At 41.1% G+C, this 20,243-nt stretch overlaps 1 protein-coding gene across 5 annotated transcripts in view; it reads left to right on the top strand.

Annotated features, from left to right (window-relative positions):
- ank1a (ankyrin 1, erythrocytic a) overlaps nt 1-20,243 on the top strand; it is a 59,496-nt gene that overhangs the window by 6,630 nt on the left and 32,623 nt on the right. For 3 of the 5 annotated variants that reach the window (XM_037259884.1, XM_037259885.1, XM_037259882.1), the window contains exon 2: nt 13,422-13,514. The exons of 1 other annotated variant lie outside the window; for it this stretch is intronic. In XM_037259884.1, the coding sequence (XP_037115779.1) occupies nt 13,422-13,514 (93 nt within the window). Of the gene's footprint in view, nt 1-13,421; nt 13,515-19,441; nt 19,845-19,914; nt 20,197-20,243 lie in introns of those variants that run through there. One more of the 5 variants, XM_037259886.1, reaches the window with a different exon arrangement.

Genomic DNA, 20,243 nt, shown 5'->3' with positions numbered 1-20,243 from the left:
AGTATACAACAAAGACTGGAAAAAAGTCTGAAAGACTGGAAACAAAATGAAAAAATAACCTTCAGGTTACATTTTGGTTTCATTCTCTTTCACTGAAATATATTTGTGGGCATAAGTCTTCTGGGGGGTCTATTTCGGATGGAAAAGAATCTGTGTGATTGCAGTAACTCCACAAGGTCAAACGCACCTCCAACTGGATCACGTTAGTACACACATGGATGTAGACTTGGCACACCCACTCACTGTCAGCAAGCCCTTAGTCAGCAACCTCCGTGGGTGTAGGATGTCGCCACCTAGTGCTCACAGAGAGGGCTCTAATTTGAGTAAGACTGACATCATCTACTGTACTGTACTGTAATGCATGAGAATTGATTGTTAGATGACATACGGTTGCATTGATTAAAAAAAAAAAGATGTAAATAGCCTGTATAAATTCTTCTAATTGGTCAGAGAAAAATATTTTGACACAAAGTACCAAGCCTTGCCCTCTTGAATTACTATTCTATCTATTTTTAATTATCTACTACTTACTCTGATGTACCACATGGCCATACACTTTTTTGACTCGGACAGTGGATTGACAGTGAGATGAAGATTATTTAGTGAATTATTCATTGTTATCGATGACTCGAGTCGTATTCTGACAACTCAGCATTTGGCTCTCTTCATCTTGTGCTCTTCCCTGTAGCCGACACACAAAGTCAAGCAGCTCCTTCCCTGGTTTCCTTGGCCCCTGGTGCATTTTCCCTGCTGCAGAGTTAGTGCAAGTGCAAGCCAATCTATAGCAGGGTTTGGGGCATCTCAGGGTGCTTAGTTGCTGGTAATGGAGAAATTATTTGTTAGAAGAGAGAGCAATGTGACTTTGGCTTCTGCACTCCTCTGGCAAAGACACTTAATTGCATGTCCACCCATAAGTGGGCATGCATTTGTGAGTGAGAGAAGCCAATGTAATCGTTTTTGTTTGTATGACCATATGGCCTCTGGGATGTTCGCTGAGTCGAAAATAACCCATTGTCCTTCTTATTTAAAAGCGATTTCTGGCAGATTCATTGTGGATTTAAAAAAATCGGCGGTTCTGCTATTAAACTTAAAATGACACAAGTAGACACTTAAAATATACAATTTGTGTTTACTGCTAAGGATGAGCTCATTTCCAAGTTCATCAGTTTTCTTTGCCGCCACTCCATTTCAGTCACTTTTGCATTCTTGCATCCTGCTGAGGCAAGGAAACAGGACCCACCTCATCACTTTCTTTAGTCCCTCGTACCACATCGTATGTGGGCACATTTCTCAATTTGAATAACAGCCGCTACTTAAACAGAAAAAAAAAAACATGGCACTGTGGGAAAGGTAAAATTCTAATGAGTGTTTAACATGTTTCATTTACCTTGAGTTTTTCCTCTCAGATTCGGTTTTATGCATCACGTTTATTTTTAACACTTGTTTTTAGAAACTTGTGGAATCCTTGACCTTCAGCCTCGGTGGTTATGCAATGTGCTCGGAATATCCTCATACTGAGCTGAGGTGTGTGCGGGAGTGCAAAAATCTCTTTTGTGTGTCTGATGAAGTGTTCCACACTACACTTAATGCAAATCCTTTTGATTTAGGCATTTAAGACTCTAATCCCAGACAACCAACAGGTTTGCCCTATTTTAGAATCCTACAGCAATTTGTCATAAAGATGCAAGAGTCGGTTTTCTTAGGGTTTATGTTTCGGAATGCTGAAAAACAACACAACATATTTAGCTGGGTGTGAGCCATTGGAAAATTACAACGTCTTACTGTATGTCTTACTGTTGCTATTCCACCACATTTGCTAAGAAGTGTTAAGAATTAACTGGTTGTGCTCCCCCTGCTGGTCTGAGCTCTTGTTTGCCTGACGCCTCAATGGTATGATATTGTGCTGGAGGGCAGCATTCCTCATTGAGGAATGAAAGGATGGAATCTTTCAAGAATGTGACACTAATGTTTTTCCAAGTTATGGTGTTTGTGATGCTAAGGAGTGTACATTTTTTAAACAAACACGCACATACTCACATAAACATGCACTGTTCACACCCGCCTTTCCCTCCCTTCCAATGCAGCAATTCAACGCGGCTCTGCAATACTGGTACGCAGACTCATCAATTATTCATTATTGTTCAGCAATGCACTTGACAAAGAGTGCGAATTAGATGTTAAAGAACTGATAACTTCCCAGTATGCGTCAGTGAAACAGCTTCACAGCTACACCCTGTTAACCCTGATGGTCAATCAAATCTTAAGCTTGTGATGACATTGAGCAGCAATTAAGGGCATTTTGGAAAACACCAGTGCACTGCTAGTAAAGCATATTGCAAGCTCTCTACAGCTTCCTCCTCAACTCAACACTTGCTCTCAGCACTGATAGTTGGGCAACTTCTATAAATAACCACCCCACTGCAGCATATTTATGTTGGAATCAGCAATGAGCGTCTTATTAAAGGGGAACTCAACCTCCAAATTTTTAACAATAATTGTTGTATATGCCCCCACGAGTCTAAAAAACAGCATTCTGATTAATATTGCGTTTGTGGAAAAATAACAAATCAGCTGTTTTTATCCAACTCAGGGGGCGGCCAGTTTGCCACTTGCTGTCAACTGAAAATGGCATCACGGTTGCTGGCATTGAGGTAACAGCCAATCATGACTCAGCGTCAGAAACTGGTGAGCAGCGATTAGTTGGGACCTGAGTTCTGGCAACTGTGATGTCATTTTCAATCGACAGTAAGAGGCAGCATGGCCAACCTTGGATGGATAAAAACAGGTGTTCTGTGTAATTCAAATTCTGCATATGATACATTCGGAACACTTTCAATTAGTTGTGTTGCACACGTATAGTTTATTTTTCAAAAAATGTGGGGGTTGACTTCTTCAAGTGGAAGACCTCTGATTACGTCATAGATCGTTTTTTTGTTTTTTGGATCATTTAAACAACCACCTCAAAGCAGATATGGAGAAAAAGGGAATTCTACCCGCAGGAATCATAAGGGGATCCTTCATCCAGGTTATTCTTCTTTCCCGCACTGCAAGCAGATGAGATTTATTGGAACGCTAGTGATGCATTCACTGAGGGCAGAGAAAAGGTGAATGGAGTAATAAGAGAGACACAAACAATTACTGTTTTTTTTTTTTTTAATATATGTTATCTATGAAGGGCAGTTTTAGTGAGAAGAATTAAACAATGAATCTGGTGGGGCAGGATGACTCTCGGTGCGGAGATGCAGATTGTTACTGGTGTGGTGCAGGGTCATGAATGATTTAAAGACAGCAGAGGTTAGCGTCATCCACCCGCTCTCAAGATACATGTTGTCATTTATGACCCGGCAAAGTAATTCAGTTTTTTGACCAGAGCAAACTGTTCCATCAGTAGTACAAATAAATCTGGATTCATGTGTGTTGCAATTCTGCTGTACTCACTAAATCAAGGCAATTGTTCTATTTATTCGGTGAACACTTGGTACACATTGTCTCTTCTTGCGAGTCTTTCAATGGTTCACAAATAGCAATAAAACAAGGAGAGAGTTAATGGGAAGGAGATAGACATTGCAGTTACATGAAGGACTTAACCAGTACAACTCCAACTAAATCAGCATTTGAGTAGTCCATTCATGCTGAGATAGTTGGCCAGTCAGTAGAACAGTTGCTATCCAATCGATAATAATTGGATGTTTGTCGTGATCTTCTGCTCTGGTCAGTAGTAATGCAACAAGAAAGAGATGTACTGTAAGACTGACTTGAAGTGCCAGTGCACCAATGAGGACAATTGAGGCTTTGTAGGCAGGAATCTAATCACAGAGATCTAATTGCTCTCAGAGCCCAGATAGACGGAATCTTTCGATATTTTAGTCGATATACCAATTTGGTGTCAGTGCTGTAGCAAATTCATACTGAAGTGATAACAGAAAACTCACAGAGGTTCTGTTTGTAGCAGTTGATGGAAGTAAACGGGAGATAGGACGTATCTGTGGAACTACAGAAAATGTATTGATATCTGTATTTATCATGTGTCGTCATCGAAGACGTCATTTGAAATGAGCCAAAGGATACTTTGGTAACGTAGGGTTCCTAGCTTGGAAAAAAATTCAACAAGAAATAAGTGTCCTGCTAATTTCTCTTAGCAAACCGATTTTTTACTTAACTTGATTACGCTCTACATCTCACATGTAATGTCATGTAGGAAATTGCATTGTAATTATAAGGTATCATTCATAAAGAAAAGTTCTGAAAATCTCTTGCTGTTAGGTTATCAAGTGTTTCTATATCATTGTCCACTTTAACCACAAAGCCCCTTCCAGAATTATTGCAGATTGACTCAAACTAAGGATTGGTACGATAAAGAAATTATGATGGTGCTGCTTTGGCTCAAGTACAGTATTTAAAAAACACATTCATCGACTATACATATATTTGTGACGGCCACAATAAATTGTAGTACATTAGTATTATGTCAATGTTATACTATACTACATGTTACAGTATACTGAAAAATGTTTAGAGAACTAATTTGCGAAATAGCGATCTAATAACGCCATCGAAGCGTGTGTTTGTGCGTGTGCGTGCGTGTGTGTGTTTGTGTGTGCTCAGTTGCAACGACAGCAATTGAAATGCATAGGACACCCTTGCCAGTTCTGGAGAGTACTTGTGTGCAAACACATGTTTGGCATTACTGGCAAAAGGACACATTTGGCAGAGATTAATAGCAGCTTGGGTGTAATAGAGCGGAGCTGAATGCCGCATATTGAGGACGGTGTTGGGTGGTAGCTTGTCTTTTTTTTCATGCTGCATTGTTTATTTTAGAAAGAGAAAGCAAAGCGCTGCTTCCAGTCGATACTGTTTTAAGGCTTACGGTCCATTTTTCAGCCTTTTCTTCACAGGTTTTGGTCAAAAAGGTTCATATTGTACATTTTCTCTCAATGTCCTCATTATAAAGGAAGGGTCAAGATAAAACGGAAATGTAATATTTTATGCCATGCTCATTTCTGCTCATATATTTGCCTCCTCATTTCATATCCTTCAAAAGAGCCATCGACTCCCACATCTTCACTTTCATGCTTTCATTCGAGCCTTCTGTTCCAATGCTTGCTCTCCTCACACATCCAAAGCACTCTTCGCTTTTCTTTTTCCAGTTATTGTTCTCACTCCTTCCATCCACTCAGCTTTCTCAGGCATGCTCTCATGCTTTTACGTGTTGCTTTTCTTTCTTGTCCCACCTCAAGTTGACCATGGTCCTCTCCATGTTTGGTACTTTCCATTGCATGGCTTTGACAACCCACTTCAGTCACTCATGTCCTTGAAATCCCATTTGAAGTGTTCCCTTTTTTTGCTGAGGGTGAGGGTCTCCTCTGTGGTTGTGAGAGCGCAATATTTTTTTGTGAAAAGAGAAGTGTGTGTTTTTCATAGGCTGCAGGTGTGCAGCACTGGTGACGTTTTGTTTGTGTTTCTCCTTGCTTGAATCATGTACCGAAAAGTTAATTTAGGTTTTTGTTGTGACCAAAAGAATCAACTACAAAGGCCAGGAGGTATTAACTGAGTAAACAAAAAACAAAAAAATGGCTTTCAAAGGGTTAGTGGAAGGATGTGAACATGGTTGATTCTCTTTTAATTGTATCCCAGCCAAGCAATGGGATTACATTGGATTTGACTCATACAAGAATCTGTGGGATTGAATCTCTCTCTGTATGCTGTTCAGTCCACCAAATTAAGACTAAAAAATAGTGAAAACAATCTAAAAGTGAATTCAAGCAAAATATGCCACTAAGGTCCCACAAAAACTTAAAATATTAGCATATTAAAGTAGTGTACTCTATGACCATTAAGAAAGTACCAGATACTTTTGTGTTAATTCTTTGACAACAATTATTACTTTTCTATTTAACAAGGTCTTTGGCGCCATCTTGTGGTATCTTGTTGTTGCTTGGATGTTACAATAAGGCCACAAAAACACGAATATGTGAGTTTTTCAGCGATTGACTGAATACAGTTTCCACAGCAATATTATAATTTGTGAATAGTGAACCGAATAGGCGGGCATTCACTATACTGTGAGGATTGGTGGGTGCGTGAGCAAGAGGGTTTATTTTCAGTTTTATATTTGTTCACTTTATTAACTGAGTTGCACAACTCGCATTGCAGATGCTTAAGCCACCATCACTAATGCTAAATTTATTGCCTAAATATCTTACACTATTCAGAATGTTACTTAAAAGATTGTGTGCATTTTTAAAGATACTATTTGAACAGTTGTAGTTTGGAACAGATTGATAAATTGATATCCATATATCAAACAGAGTCAAATCAGCAAATCAAGAGCTATACTCTGTCAACAGTATTACTTTATACACTGTATGCTTCATAATTAAGTGAAATAGTCTGTTGCATGAGTTAAATTTGTTTGCCAGCTACAGCGGATTTCGGTGACCTTGTGACTTGTTCACATATGTCCCTTTGCCGAGCGCTCTCGTCCTTCTCACTGGTCCAGTGTCCAGGTGTCAGCTACCATTGTTTTCGAAGCAAGAAAAAAGAAGAAGAGGGGATGTGACCTTGGGAAAACAAGTTTGAATTTTTACGTGATAGAGGACTAGCACTGAAAACAGAGTATGAAGAGACTGTGAGGGTGGTGAGGCTGAGAAAGCTCCATGAAAGCGCTTTGACTGTCCACGAACTGAATGAGGCCCGCTTTGCTGATAAGGACGATGAAAGGAATAATGAAGACGGTGGGGTGCAAATGCGATGCTATTTTTAGATGCATTCAGCGTTCCTGCTGCGTGTGCATGACTGTGCCGCATGTGTGAGGATGGATCTACTCGAATGAACAGGTCATATTTGCAGGCATGTGCTTGGCTTTATTCAAGATCAGGTTTACAATACGGTCCGTGTATTGTTTTCTGCCCGGTTATGTGTACGGGTGTAGTTGGATGTCTTGTTTGTGCAAACTACTCACAGAATCTGAGAGCTGCAGCAAAGTGCTCGCCCACATAGGGCCTGCTTTAAAATGATCCCACTTAGTGGGCACTAAATTGCGAGTTCACTCAAACAGATTGCACGTGCTGTTGCACGTAATCTACCAAGATTGCAATCTTTTACAAAAATCACCAAATTTGTATCTCCCAAGTAGGGAAACTGGGATTCGTTGCAAATGGAGAACATAGTAATTATGTGTATGGCTTATGTCATAAAAATAGATAGTTAGAGAAAATGAGACAATGTGTATAAAATTTGGACAAACACACTGGATACACAATTTGTATCAACAATCTGCTAATGCATTTTCTACATTCCTTATATAGCCTGCCTTACTTTTCAAAAAAAGTTTTAATTGCTCAATTATTTAACAATACCAATAATATCTCCTCTGGACGGGGGGAAAAGCTACATTCATGAAAAAATGAAGACCACTCAAACTGTTCAAGGGCTAACGCCATGCAGTTTGGATTTATTGGTTAATTATTTATGCAAGTGGATAGCAGCCACTGCTGGATAGAAAACATACAAAGTCTATGCATGAGATCAGTATCAAGATGCAACGTGACAACATTCCTATAATACGCTGGTGTTTAATCATGCTCACACAATCTTACACTCAGCACATTTCCATCTCACTGCAGTGCTGTCAATCGCACAAGCCAAATGCACAAAAGGGAAACATCTAAAAAGCTCTCTAGGAACTGGAGTTCCCTACCCCTGTTAAGGTCCAAAGCATATTAATATGTTGATCTTGGGGCCATCAACTTGATAATCCGAAGTGAAATAGTTTATGGTTTTAATTTTCCAAAGTGAGGAGGTATGGCCTCGCTCTGAATGGGATTTTATGGCTGATCCACATTGTAGCACCGTAGGTTCCTTGTTGGGTTCCTTGTATTCGTCCTCTGTTGCTGGTTTTTCACATGAAAAGCCTTCTAGAAAAAAAACGTTAGTCTAACTTCATCATATGTGTTCTACAGTAAGCATGCAGGTGCAGTGGGGCTCATTTAGAGCCAGTGATTGAGGGGGGGCTTCAGTGTTTCAAGTCCCCAGAGACAGCTGGATAGGCTGAGAGAACAGCTCTGATCGATGGAGTCCAAAGCTCCTGACCCATTCTGCTGACTGCTAAGTTCATTTAGAAATACATCTTTTTGTGAAGCACTTTTATTCTAGCATGTATGATACTCTCATTTTTTTATACAATATATGAAATAATGGCGGCATGGTAATGCACTGGTAAGCACGTCCGCCTCACAGTTCAGAGGTGTAGGATTCGAACCGCCTCCGGCTTTCCTGTGTGGCGTTTGCATGTCCACCATGTGCCTGTGGGTGCTCCGATGTCCTCCCACATTCCAAAAACATGCATGGTAGGCCGATTGACTACTCCAAATTGCTCATAGTGTGACTGCGAACCGTTGTTCGTCTATGTGTGTCATGCGACTGGCTGGTGATGAGTTCAGAGTGTACCGCCCAAACACTGCTGGGATAAAGCAGTTGAGAAGATGGATGGGTGGTTATTAAATCATACCAACCGTGACAATTGAGGCAAAATGTCCTTTATATAGCTACATGACTGTCCTTCAATCCCTGGGTCTATTCACACCTACAATTTAGAGAATTCTTATTCTACCATACATGGTGTACTCTGAAATAAATAGATAAATAAATAAATGTTTCTCCTTATAATTAATAATGATTTTGTCCTTTACAAAGTTCAATGTCCTCTGCTTTACAACATCCAATGTATTCTCTCACATTACAATATATTCAAATAGGTCTAATGTTAAGCAAATGTTGTAGTCTGAAAAGCAGGTGTCGATCACTTTTGAACTTCTAATCTTATTGCTGTTGGATTTTGTGGCATGACGCCCTTTGTATGTTTCGATCAAACATTTTACGCTGATTATTTCAGATTAGACTGTGTCCACTAATATGACAGCCATGCCCTGGTGGAGGTATTGTTTACGATGATGTATGTGGCACAGCAGATGTTCCTGCTGGTTTCGTCTTGGCATGGCTCTTTATTGGCTTCACTGATTAACGCATGTAACGTTTGTGCTGCAATTGGCAAGGGACTTTACTGGAGTGGATGCGGGTAGTGTTGCAGTCTTAACATGAGTCTGCGTAATCCACCGGCTGTTCCACTACGCGTGAGCAAGGCTCTAGGCTGGCCCCATACAAAAGGCCAGACCTGAAAGCACAATAATGAGGCACAGGCTGAAAGAAAAGACATGTCTCTTTCCATTTCTCTGAGCGAAAAGAAAAGCGCAACATAAAAGAATAAAATGCAAGAAAGAACGATGAAAATAAGCCTCTCAAATCCAGGTTTTTGGCCACGCTGTCTTTTTGAGTTTATCTTGTTTTCATGCATGTGTTTTATTATGGTAATGCATCAGTGGATAAATCACTTCGGTATGGAAAACCATTGCTGTGTAATAAAAACAGGAGTACAAAAACGTAAAGAGACAGCTCAAAGTCATAGATAAACATCAAATCTAAAGGTCTTCACCTTTTTCCACCCACAGCAGCCAAACAATACAAATCCCATGTTGGGAATGAATGTTTACCGAGTATCATGTCATAGTTCACAGTGCACCTTGAACCCGTGTGTATACACTGTACGCAATGGTGTCACAAACTCCTATGTATGGCCTTCAATTAAAACCTTTCCACATCTATGGAAAATAAGATGTCACACCAAAGAGCCAAGATGGTGAGGAAGGCACGGCCAAAGTGAAACTCGAGTTAATTGCACCATCTTTCCCTTCCAGACCACCTGGAGCTTCAAACTGTGCCCTTCCAGAATTTACCTCACAAGCTCTGTTTGTGTGCTGTTCGCTGTGAACAGAGCTTGCCAGCTGTCTGCAATACATTTTTGTTAGATTTTTGTTCAGGCGTTGTTCAGACCAGTTTATATTAGGTCTTTTAAATTTGTTTTCCTGCCGAATCATTGGCCTAAAAAAATCCATATTGGCCAGGCCCAATTCATTCATAGTACTGCATTGGAACCCCATAGGTCGACGGAGAGCCTTTCCAGGTGCTGGTTAACTTCCAATTTGTTCAGGTTTAAAAACTTAACAAAACAGTTAACTCCAGTTATTTGCAATTTGGTAATATTGAAGTTTCCTATTTGCATTTTTTTAGTGCGGGGGAGGGGGCATATAATTCCTTGGTTAAAACTCAGCGGGTTTTTTTTAAACTCAGGCATTTGCTCAAATTTCCTTTAATCATTCTAATGTGGTAATAATGAATGTTTTCTGACTTTGGTCACGTGACGTTCACACGCTGAGCCGTGATTGGTTATTACCTGAGCCATAGGCTTTGTGATGTGGCAATGTATCCAGCCCCTGAGATGGGTAAAAACAGGGATTTTCACATTATCAAATGATCACTTGTACAACATTCGTAGGAAATCACAACGTCCCATCACTGATTAGCTATTGGTAGAACAGGTCAGTGGGCCACTCAAGTGGTCCTTGGAGCCTGCGGTGGTGACCCTTGCTCTAAAGTTTAGAGCGTCTAACGCCTACCATAGGAAACAATTTCAGACTCACACTTTGCCACTTAGATTAATGATAAAACCTTTATTATCATTATTGTATATGCTGGAGCTCGGGTGCGCTACTTTGGAGCTTGGCTCTTCGTATGAAGTATGGCACATAAACAGAACACATCTGTTCAGGTGTTGGTCAGGCAATTTTTTTTCTAATTAAAATTCACAATATGCTCATTTGTAGTCTAATTAGGGACTAATAGTTTAAAATGATTATTCACATATTGATGTGATAAAGAAAAATAGAGACAGTGCAGAAAGCCAATTAACAACTCTTAAAATAAAAAATACCCTGTAAGCAGAAATCCTGGCAGTCTCGCAGATAATTTACTTCATAAGTCATCTAATTGAAAAAGTTTTAAATACTCCCACGCCTGTAAAGTCAATTATGCTACAGCCATATTTTTTTTCTTGCAGGAAGTCAATGTGAATTTTCAATTAAATTCCTCTACTCTGAGGAAAATAAAGGATATATACATTTTTATTGTATCAGGCTCTCATGCAGTCAATGTAATCACTGCTTTTTCTTCTCTGCTCTTTCTGATTCTATCGAGTATACCCAAATAGCAAGACGCTGCTAGTTAGGTGTCCAGGGACTACGAGTGTTATCCCCTTTATCCTCCTAATCTACAGCGTAACGCTTTGAGTTCCCTCTGTGTCTTTTTGGCTGCCCTAAGGCTCCCAAAGGCTCCTCAGTGAAACGGCCTTTTCTCTTATCAGCACCTCTCAAGCCCCTCAGCCGCAGCCGTTTCCCACCTCCTCCTCTTTATCCTCCACCCCGTTGCCCCTCTTCTCCCATCATCACTACCCGTCTGCCACTTAATCCAATTATCCTTTTAAGCTGACACGCTCTGTAACTCACCACAAACTCTGCAGATGACGCCGCCGCATATCATTTGGTGACCCAAACATACAAACAGGACCTCACAAACCACCAACGGCACCAACAACCGAGCTCCCCAAAAATAAAGAAAGGTCACGCCAAGTGCAACTTTGACAACTTTGTGTGTAAATCCACGCAATGTGCTGCAGTGACTTCACCTGGTTTAGTCTATTTTAGGCTTTCCTTTCAAAGACTTTGGCCTCTGTTGTCACCGTGTGATTCACTGTACCCTTGGGGTGACTCCGTGTGTGTGTGTGTGTGTGTGTCATCCTCTGCTGTGTGTTGACTGTTGCATCTGTTGTGGCTGACACTTCACCTTTGCCCGTCTCTTGATGAGTGTGTTAGAGTGTGTGGATCTCATGAGAGTACATGAAACTTCCTCAGAGAAAACGACATTCTGGCTTGCCTTTAATGTCTGACCTGGTTTATGCGTTTATGTTCACGCTTGTCGCATTTAGTTCCCTTTAAAAAAGAAAAAGTCAAACAAACTTGAGGAGGTAGGTCTCAGTTTCCTTACAAGCAAACTCTTGTGTGGTGCGGTTCAAAATGTGAAAGCCGCACAAAACAATGACTTTGGCCAGCGTTTAAATGACAGTAGAAAACAAGGAGTAGAGTAAATCCCCCAGCATTCACATGGACCGAGCCTTGTCCCAAATAGTGATAAAATGTGGGTAGTTGATGCCTACAAAAATTTATATTATTGCCTATATTGATTGAATGACGAATGGATGGATGGACAAACGGATGGATGGGAGGCCATTTGTAAATATTATTCAAGTATGGACGCATTTACATCATTGGTCAACGTCATGTTGCCAACACTGAGCTTTATCGTCATTTAGTATAAAAGGAATTTCCTGTTGCAAAGGGTGCACCTACCAGCATCACTTTATCGTGAAGTGCCATATCATTGCCAGTGAGTCAATTGTAGTTGGGGCCATGACAGGGTGATTAATCTGTGGATTGTACAAATCTTGACAGGCATTTTGCTGCAGAGCGGTGCCTGACGACACAAAAATAGCTGTGTTCGGTTGTTGTTGTTTTTTTTGTGCTGACGCCACAACAGTCGAGAGAAACAGATGGGAGTTTGTGTGTGTGCGCGCGTGCATGTTGCACAGTGATGGCCCCCAGCAAAGGTGGCTATAGTAGCCAAAAGTTGTACTCTGGTAAGACTCTTCTATTCTTTTCATCATGAGGTGGACAAAAATCTAATTTATGAACGTGCCACTTGAGATATTGCCCGACAATTTCACTTTAACTGCAGCAATAATAATCAATAACAGTATGGATAAAATTGTGTAGCGGGATTCAGCTCTTTGTAATGGAAAAAAAGTTTCTCTCATACCAAAAAGTAAAAGAACATGCATGGTGCATCAAATTTACTCAGACAAGTACAATTGATCCACCAGGTGACTGGAGTGAAAGTACTAGAAGGGGTCTTGTTTTGATTATTCGTGGGATGACGACACAACAAATTTCCACAAATATTTGTCAATGTGTGGTGTATGAACTAATGAAGAACACGGTACTTTTTATGGGGGTGGGGGGGTGATCTGTCCCCCCACACTCTGATTCTGGGTAAGTATACGTACATGCAAACCAAGAAGGGAATCCAGATTCACTTGAACCATGACTCAGCTGATTCATGTGTGAGCATCAACACCACCACCTCGCCCATTGCCATCAGTGGCCCGTCGCCCCAAATGGCCATCGCATGTGTGACATCATTGTGTCGTGCACAGCCATGCTACCTGTTTCCCACAGACAGAATATTTTTGTGGGGGTGGGAGTTTTGGGTTGAGTGGTCGCCCTTCACGTTACCCTTTTCTGTCTTTTCTACCCGTGTTTCAATATGATGTACATTTGTTGCTCTCTAAATCTTCCTTGCTTCTGATTTCAGTTGTGTCTACTGCTCTCCTGCCTGTCTCTTTTCTATCACTCCATCTTTTGCAGCTCACTGTTGCTATTAACTGGGCTCTGTCTTTATGTCGTATGTTCTTTTAGGCCCACGCCGTGCATCGCTGGCTAATCGATCAGGACAGTAGTGTGAGCTCTGAGATGCCCGATGGCCAAGGAGTATGGCTCTATGATGATGAAGTAAATATCTGCAACACGTATATTTGGCTTTTTTTATCTATTAATATGTGTATATATATATATTCTGTATTGGTGGTCATCCCGTCATGTAAATTTTGTGTCACTCCGCTGCTGTCGTTTTATGTTTTGGTATCACTTTTTCTTCTGTTGCTTATGGTATTGTAGTTGCTGGTTCATTCAAGTGGTGCTGTTGTGCTGTGAGCTAATTCAGTCATACAGGTGTCGTGGGTCACGCTGGAGCGTTTCACTCTTCCCTGTCCCTGCTTGACTTATTGTACTAACGTGCTGATTTACACGTTTCATTTATTTGGTGAGATTTTTTGTTGTTGATGTGTAGAACTTTTTTTGTTGTTGTTTCACGTTAGAGACACAAGTGTGTGTGTTTTGAGATTAACATCTTTCTCAGTGTCTTGTGATATCACAGGAACTGGTGTGCTCAAATCAGCATATTACATGGCAAGAGTCCACGGGCAAAATATAGCTTGTTCTTAGAATACCTGTCGATCCCTCCACACATAGTAGTTGATGCCGCAGAGGTTTACACTAATGATAACGCAAAATATTTTTCCTGTGGGTTCTTCTAATTTAGTAAATATGCTTGTTTCATCTGTATCGCTGTGATTGTATTCAGGCTTAAATCAAATTCAAGAGGGTGTGTGGGTGTGTGTGTGGGTGTTGCGTATGTGTCTTTGCAATCAAACTTATCAATGCATTGTGTGCATGCTTATTCTCAGTTTTGCATGGCATCGTCAGCGTATTAGCATTTAGGTAGTTGCGAGTCAACTGTCTGTGCTATGTGTGTTTGCCGATGCGCTTTTTGGCCGCGTCATCATGGTTGTGCATGCTTACCTTTGATGTGTCACTGTTTGTGTGTATTGTGGCTCTTGTGTATTTCCAATGTGACAGCAATCCACATGCTGTGTCTGTCTTTTGTCTGTCTTTATCTATGTAAACAGTCTGGGACTCGTCCACCAATGGCTTCATTGCAACTATCTTGTAGATGATCTTGAATCCATTTTCACAAAGTGGAAGAGAGTTCATCTAAGTGCAATTAAGCTGCTGGGAAACTTGTTCCAGACCTTTCTTTCCCCTCAATTCCTCGCTATTGCTATCCCAAATTACAAATCTCACCCTTTCTATCTCCATATTGCTCCCAATGGTGATGGAGCAATATGAGGAGCAATATGAAGAAACAAACAAGAAAAAAAGCCAGAAAATTGGATTGTGTTCACTCCATGCCGATACAATAGAAGGCAAGTGGAAGCAAGTAAACTGGCTGTTCAAAACAATGCTGATAATACTTTTCCTGTGTTGCTCATTATGGCAGTTGCATATTTCCTTCTCTCCTTTGATTCATATTTTCCCTTGTACGGGTGGGGTGGACTACATGCAGCACTAAAGACCCACTAAAGACTTAATCATTCGGGAAATGACAAGACCAACTTTACCTAAATGAAAAATGGAGTTATATTTTTTTTCAAAGTCAAAAAGATGTGGTGAAATTTTACACGGTGTAAGTCACACACTTGACAGCAATTATTATCATGGCAAAGTAAGCAAAATAACATTCTTGTTGTTTTGATATGGGTTGATAATTGAGCCAGCCGCTTGGTGATGAGAGAACGCAAGCCTCTTCATCAACCTACTTTGTATGCCCCCTCCTAAAAGTCATACTTGTGTATTGTGAGTGGTGACCCGTGTAAAGGCCGTGGCCCCTCTGCTACTATTAGCACTTATTAAGATTGGAGAAGCGCCCCCACAGCTCTAACTAGCCCTCATTTAGTCCTCGGAGACAGATGCTCTGGAAGCCAAGCCCCATTCGTCACACTGTGCTTGCATGGCAGATTCAATATGAAGAAAAGCAAACTGTCACACTCTGCACTGTCATATAAATTCTCCCCCGTCTCAGTTTCTCTGTTCCAGCTGCTCCCCAGCCCACTGTAGATGCAGACTACTTTAGAACGCCCATTCACATCCAACCACCAGCAGTTGGTTGTGATTTGTTTCAGCTAGGGGGTGCAGGGTGTCATTTACATGTGAAAGGCCATGGCCTATTCAAATATTGTAACACTCATTTTTATCTCAGGGTTATGAAGACCAGCTTTGAAAAATTCAGATTAAACGCTGGTGGGTTTGGGGGTTTTTTGGGAGGGAGGGTGGTATTGTGTCGAAGCACCAGATCAAGGTCTCAGTTGGCTTCAACGAGAAGACATAGGAGCATAAATCATCTGCATTTGCTAAACTTGAGATTTGTATAGGAGTGTCATGATAGAGATATATATAAAAAAAAGTCCATTTGATGATAAGTGATGTTAAGAAGGAGAGAAACTGAGTGACAACAAATGCATGTATGCATGCATGTGCATGTGATGAAGGTGAATGCACAGACAGCATGGGGAAGGTGGTCAGAAAGTTCACAAGGTTAGGATTCCTCCTCTGTCCACCTTTCACCAGTCTAAGACGGTCTGCTTTGGGAATTATTGACGTTCCTGTCAGCTGCTTATTCAACATGTCAAAGTGCTTGGAGCTAATATACAGTGGGACCTATAAGGGCAAACAAATGCCCTTTAGGGGCTCTCCAGTTCCAGTTTTTCATCCAACCATCTAACATGATTAAATGTCACACAAGTCTTAAAGTAAGTCAACTGCTGTTAATATCACCAGCCAATATTTTTTAAATAAGTGTCACAAGCAAGCCGAAGAAAAGGCTAAACCAATTCCCAGAGTTAACACTTTGATGCTTAGCAAATCACGATGGTTATCAAGACAGAATTTTGCGCACATTTTTGACAACTCTGATCTTATTCAGCATTTTACAAACTGACTTTTGTTTTCTATTTTTTTTTTTTTTTTAAATATGGGATTGGATTTCAACACTACCATCAATAATCACTTATTTTTTCATATAGGAGACGTGATTCCCTGTTCATGGCATATGACTTGGTAGTCCTTTGGATTTTACTTTTATTTTCTACCAAGGGAAGTCATAAGCCATAGGAAGGCTGCAGTCTGTCTCATCTGACTGGCGTGCACCCTAAACTGAGACTACTTGGAGTGAAAAGACTCAAAAGCACAGGGAGAAAATTAATCACTAAATGTGTAATTTAAAATTTAAAGCCCTGAACGTCCTTTCTGTACGGTAACAGTGTGAACCTAATAGACTGAAAATGTCTATACTTTACAAATCCTAAATATTATTCCTGAAATCGGTGTGTAGCCCAATTACTTTACATCACTTATAATTATACCCCAATTACAATGTTCATCAAAATTAATTTTACTCCATTTGAGTACACTGCCTGAAATATACAGTTTGCCTGGTATGCATTTGGATGATTGCTAATTGCTGCATTATGTTACTATGAATTAATAACTGCATGCATTAACTAATGTGTGTCTGTGCTGGTTTAAGGGTCCATGAACGTGTGCCATTTTGAATGTGTATGCTTGTGTTAGGCAGCATTTAAGTCGTTCAATGAAGCCAGCTTTGTTTTTAGGGTCTATTTAATATTAGGTCGTACTTGCTCCAACTGATTAGAGTTGAGTTGATTAGAGATATAATTTTTCTTATGTGACTTCAAGATAGTTTTCATTCCAAGTCGTCCACTTTATGTATCGGAATATTGCGGTGTAGATATCAAGATTCGTTAGCGGTATCTCTGGAGGGTGTTGCTTCTGTCACTTTATATCCAAATGGAGAAGTTTACGAAGCAGGACACGCCCCTCTGCAATATGATTGCCATAACTGTCAGGTCTAACCATGCGCGCCGCCGTCTTTGCTAAGCGCTCACAATAAAAAAAGTTGTGTAAACAGAACAAATGAACTGAATCAAAACTTTTGAGCCAAATGGTTTGGATGATTTTCCCAAAAATATTCTACCTGTAATTAAGAGCTGTCTGTGCAATGATGCTTTAATGAGACCTTTTCCCTGACAGGTGAGAAACAAGAAGCTTGCTCACTCAGCATGCAGGTTGGATAAAGGCTCAAACTCAATTAGAGATGGAGTCTGGGTGTGTCATCAAATATTCCACAAAATATGGTTCAACCATTCAAAACAAAGTCTAATCTAAAAATCTAATCTTCTCAGTCTTTATTATTGAGATCAAAATATTAGCACTTTTTAAGATTGGGATCAAGATTGGTGAGCAGATCCTTTCTCTCATCTCCTCAGCATGTTCACTGTAGTTGAGTCATGACCATCTGATTCCTTGATTTCTTTTTCTGTGCATTCAAGACATGTCAGGGTGCACAACAAAAAAACATTCTGTCGCCTATTTTTCTTCAAATTTTGGTCGCCAACCTTTCGCCTTGATCACATATATTGAACAAGACGTGACTGGGACTGGGTGACAGAAGATCTCTTCCTTCCACTTGTGCCTTTGCAAAATTATGTTCGCCAAAAGCTGTCATGAGCTATGGTCACCAACAAATAATTTTAAAAAAATCAGCAAAATATCATTCTGCGCGCCACAAATGGGCCCTTTGGCCCCAAATTTAAACAACTGATTGAACATCCTCTCAGACTGGTGATTTTATCACTTTTGCCAGGCATCATATTTGGGTTTCGTCATTTCCCAGCCTAATACGAAGATTTGATGATCTGCGAGCAGATGCTGTCTGTTGCCGACTCATTCGCAGTTCTTTGGAGCGGAGTTAATTTTCTCAGATCGTGCTCAATATCAAGACTTGTGAAGACATATTCACTTTGCTCTGCCGTCTATTTCCCAATCGCTGTCTGTCCACTTAGGAAGACGAATGGAAGCCCGGACCACTGATGACACATCTTATGCCATCTTTTTCTTTTCACACTATGTTTCTAATACCTTGAAATTTTTCTCCCACAGAGCTTCGCAAATTCAAGAAAGCTTTCAACATCATTGTCATTTAATGTGTGTGTAAGGATGCGTCCTAACATACATACGTTTTTTTTTTACCCTTTCAGACAGGCTAAATGTCGTTTGTGTTTGAAACTTTTACTGCAGTCAATTTGCCGCACAGAGTCTCAGTGACATCTGCATGCCATTAAGACAAAAGTATTGTGAGCTATCACAGTATATCACCCCAGAGCTTTCAAAGTGTGACAACCCAGCCGTTTCATGGTGGAGAATGACATTAAAGTCAGCCAAATAAGAAAACTGAATATTTGTATCACCTGCATTTTACTTTATATTCGGCTGTTAATTATCTTGCAGGGCACTTTTAGAGCAGATATTCCTTATTCTAAGAGATACTGATGGTAAAAGGAATGTGACAAGTTGAGGCAAAACAACTGAGGAAGGGTCATTATTGATGTTGATTCTTCACTGAGCCTGTCCGGCACCTCAGGACAAAGGCAATATAATCGCTACAAGCAGCACACGTGGACAGCCGAAGCCCTTTATCTTGTCAACAGGGCGGACCCGACATCGGGTGCAGAGGCCACGTCTGTCCCAAATCTACCACCAAACTGGAGTGTGTCTTGGTTTATTTTAACTCCCCCAAAGGTTTATTATGGACATTGATGATCTTTTTCTCAGATGAACTGGATGGTGCTGTAGCAGATTGAGATTACTATTTTGCAGTGGTGTGGTCCTCACTACTTTTAATATGGACAGGAAAGATGTCCCATCTAGTGGTTTTTTCCCAGGTTACGGTCTGGTGCTACCAAGTTCTATATAGCCGTCTTTCTACGTAGCCCCCCTTCTTGGTCCCTCTCCTCAGCATTTATCTCTCTGCATGGTTTTGGCAGTGATGTGCTTTTCCCAGCATTTAGCCAGGAGAGGCAGCGAGGAGGGGAGAGGTAGAGAAAAGAGAGCCTTTTCAACTAAGGAATGACGGACGCTTTATTAAAGGAGGCAGGGCCTTTTGAGGGGCTGGCCCCCTTTATGCCCCCCCAAGCCGAGTGTCTGGCCCATTGTCATAGGGTGATGGCAGCAACCCCTTCGCCAAGCGCTTTGTCACTGTAAGTCACCTCACAAACTGAAACAGATCTGCACCCCCCCCCACCCCACCCCTAAGGGAAAAAAACACCCATTTTCCACAGTAAGTCTATTTTGGTCTATTTATGGTCCGTGAACAAATGATTGTGTAGCTGTCACAAAACATACAGGGGACGCAGAGATGGGCGTGACATGTCGGGGAGACAGGACAAGAGAAAGGAGGGATAAAGTGGAGGTGATGGTGCAACCAAATCTTGAATGGTGGAGGGTATGTGAGGTAGAAAGCAGAGCAGAGTCTGGAGTGTCAGGGAGGAGGATGAGGGCAAGGTTAGAACTCAAAGATCTGGGTGAAAAGTTGGACGGATATTCCTCTGGGCAAAACTAAAAACATTTACCAAGGATGTACAGTAGGTAGGAGATTCTTGTTGAGGGTTTGCGGTGCTCATTGGTTTTTGCTGGCTAGTAAAATGTGTGTCTTTAGATACAGGCAACATTCCTGCAGAGATAAAACCCTGGGCCCCTTACCCCACCCTCCCCCCGTCTCTCCACCCACCAAGCCGGCCGGGTCCAGCTTACTGAAGTGTGCGCGCCTGTGTGGGTGTGTGTGCTTGTGTTTACGTCGGACGGGGATCGGCGTGCCCTGCATGGTGGCACTTGCGAGGGGCAATTTGAAAGACATCTTTCAATTTGGGAGAAACAGAACATAAGAAAGGCAGTGGAGGGCCAACAGGCATGCCGGTCAAGACCATCACGTTCCGAGTGAGTACGTTTTACTTCCTCTTCCGCACTGAGTTTTTGGCCATTTATTAC

This window comes from Syngnathus acus, chromosome 9, assembly GCF_901709675.1.
Source record: "Syngnathus acus chromosome 9, fSynAcu1.2, whole genome shotgun sequence".
In the NCBI taxonomy this organism is placed as follows: domain Eukaryota; kingdom Metazoa; phylum Chordata; class Actinopteri; order Syngnathiformes; family Syngnathidae; genus Syngnathus; species Syngnathus acus.
Note: the sequence above shows the minus strand (reverse complement) of the source record. Positions and strands in the feature narration are given on the sequence as shown.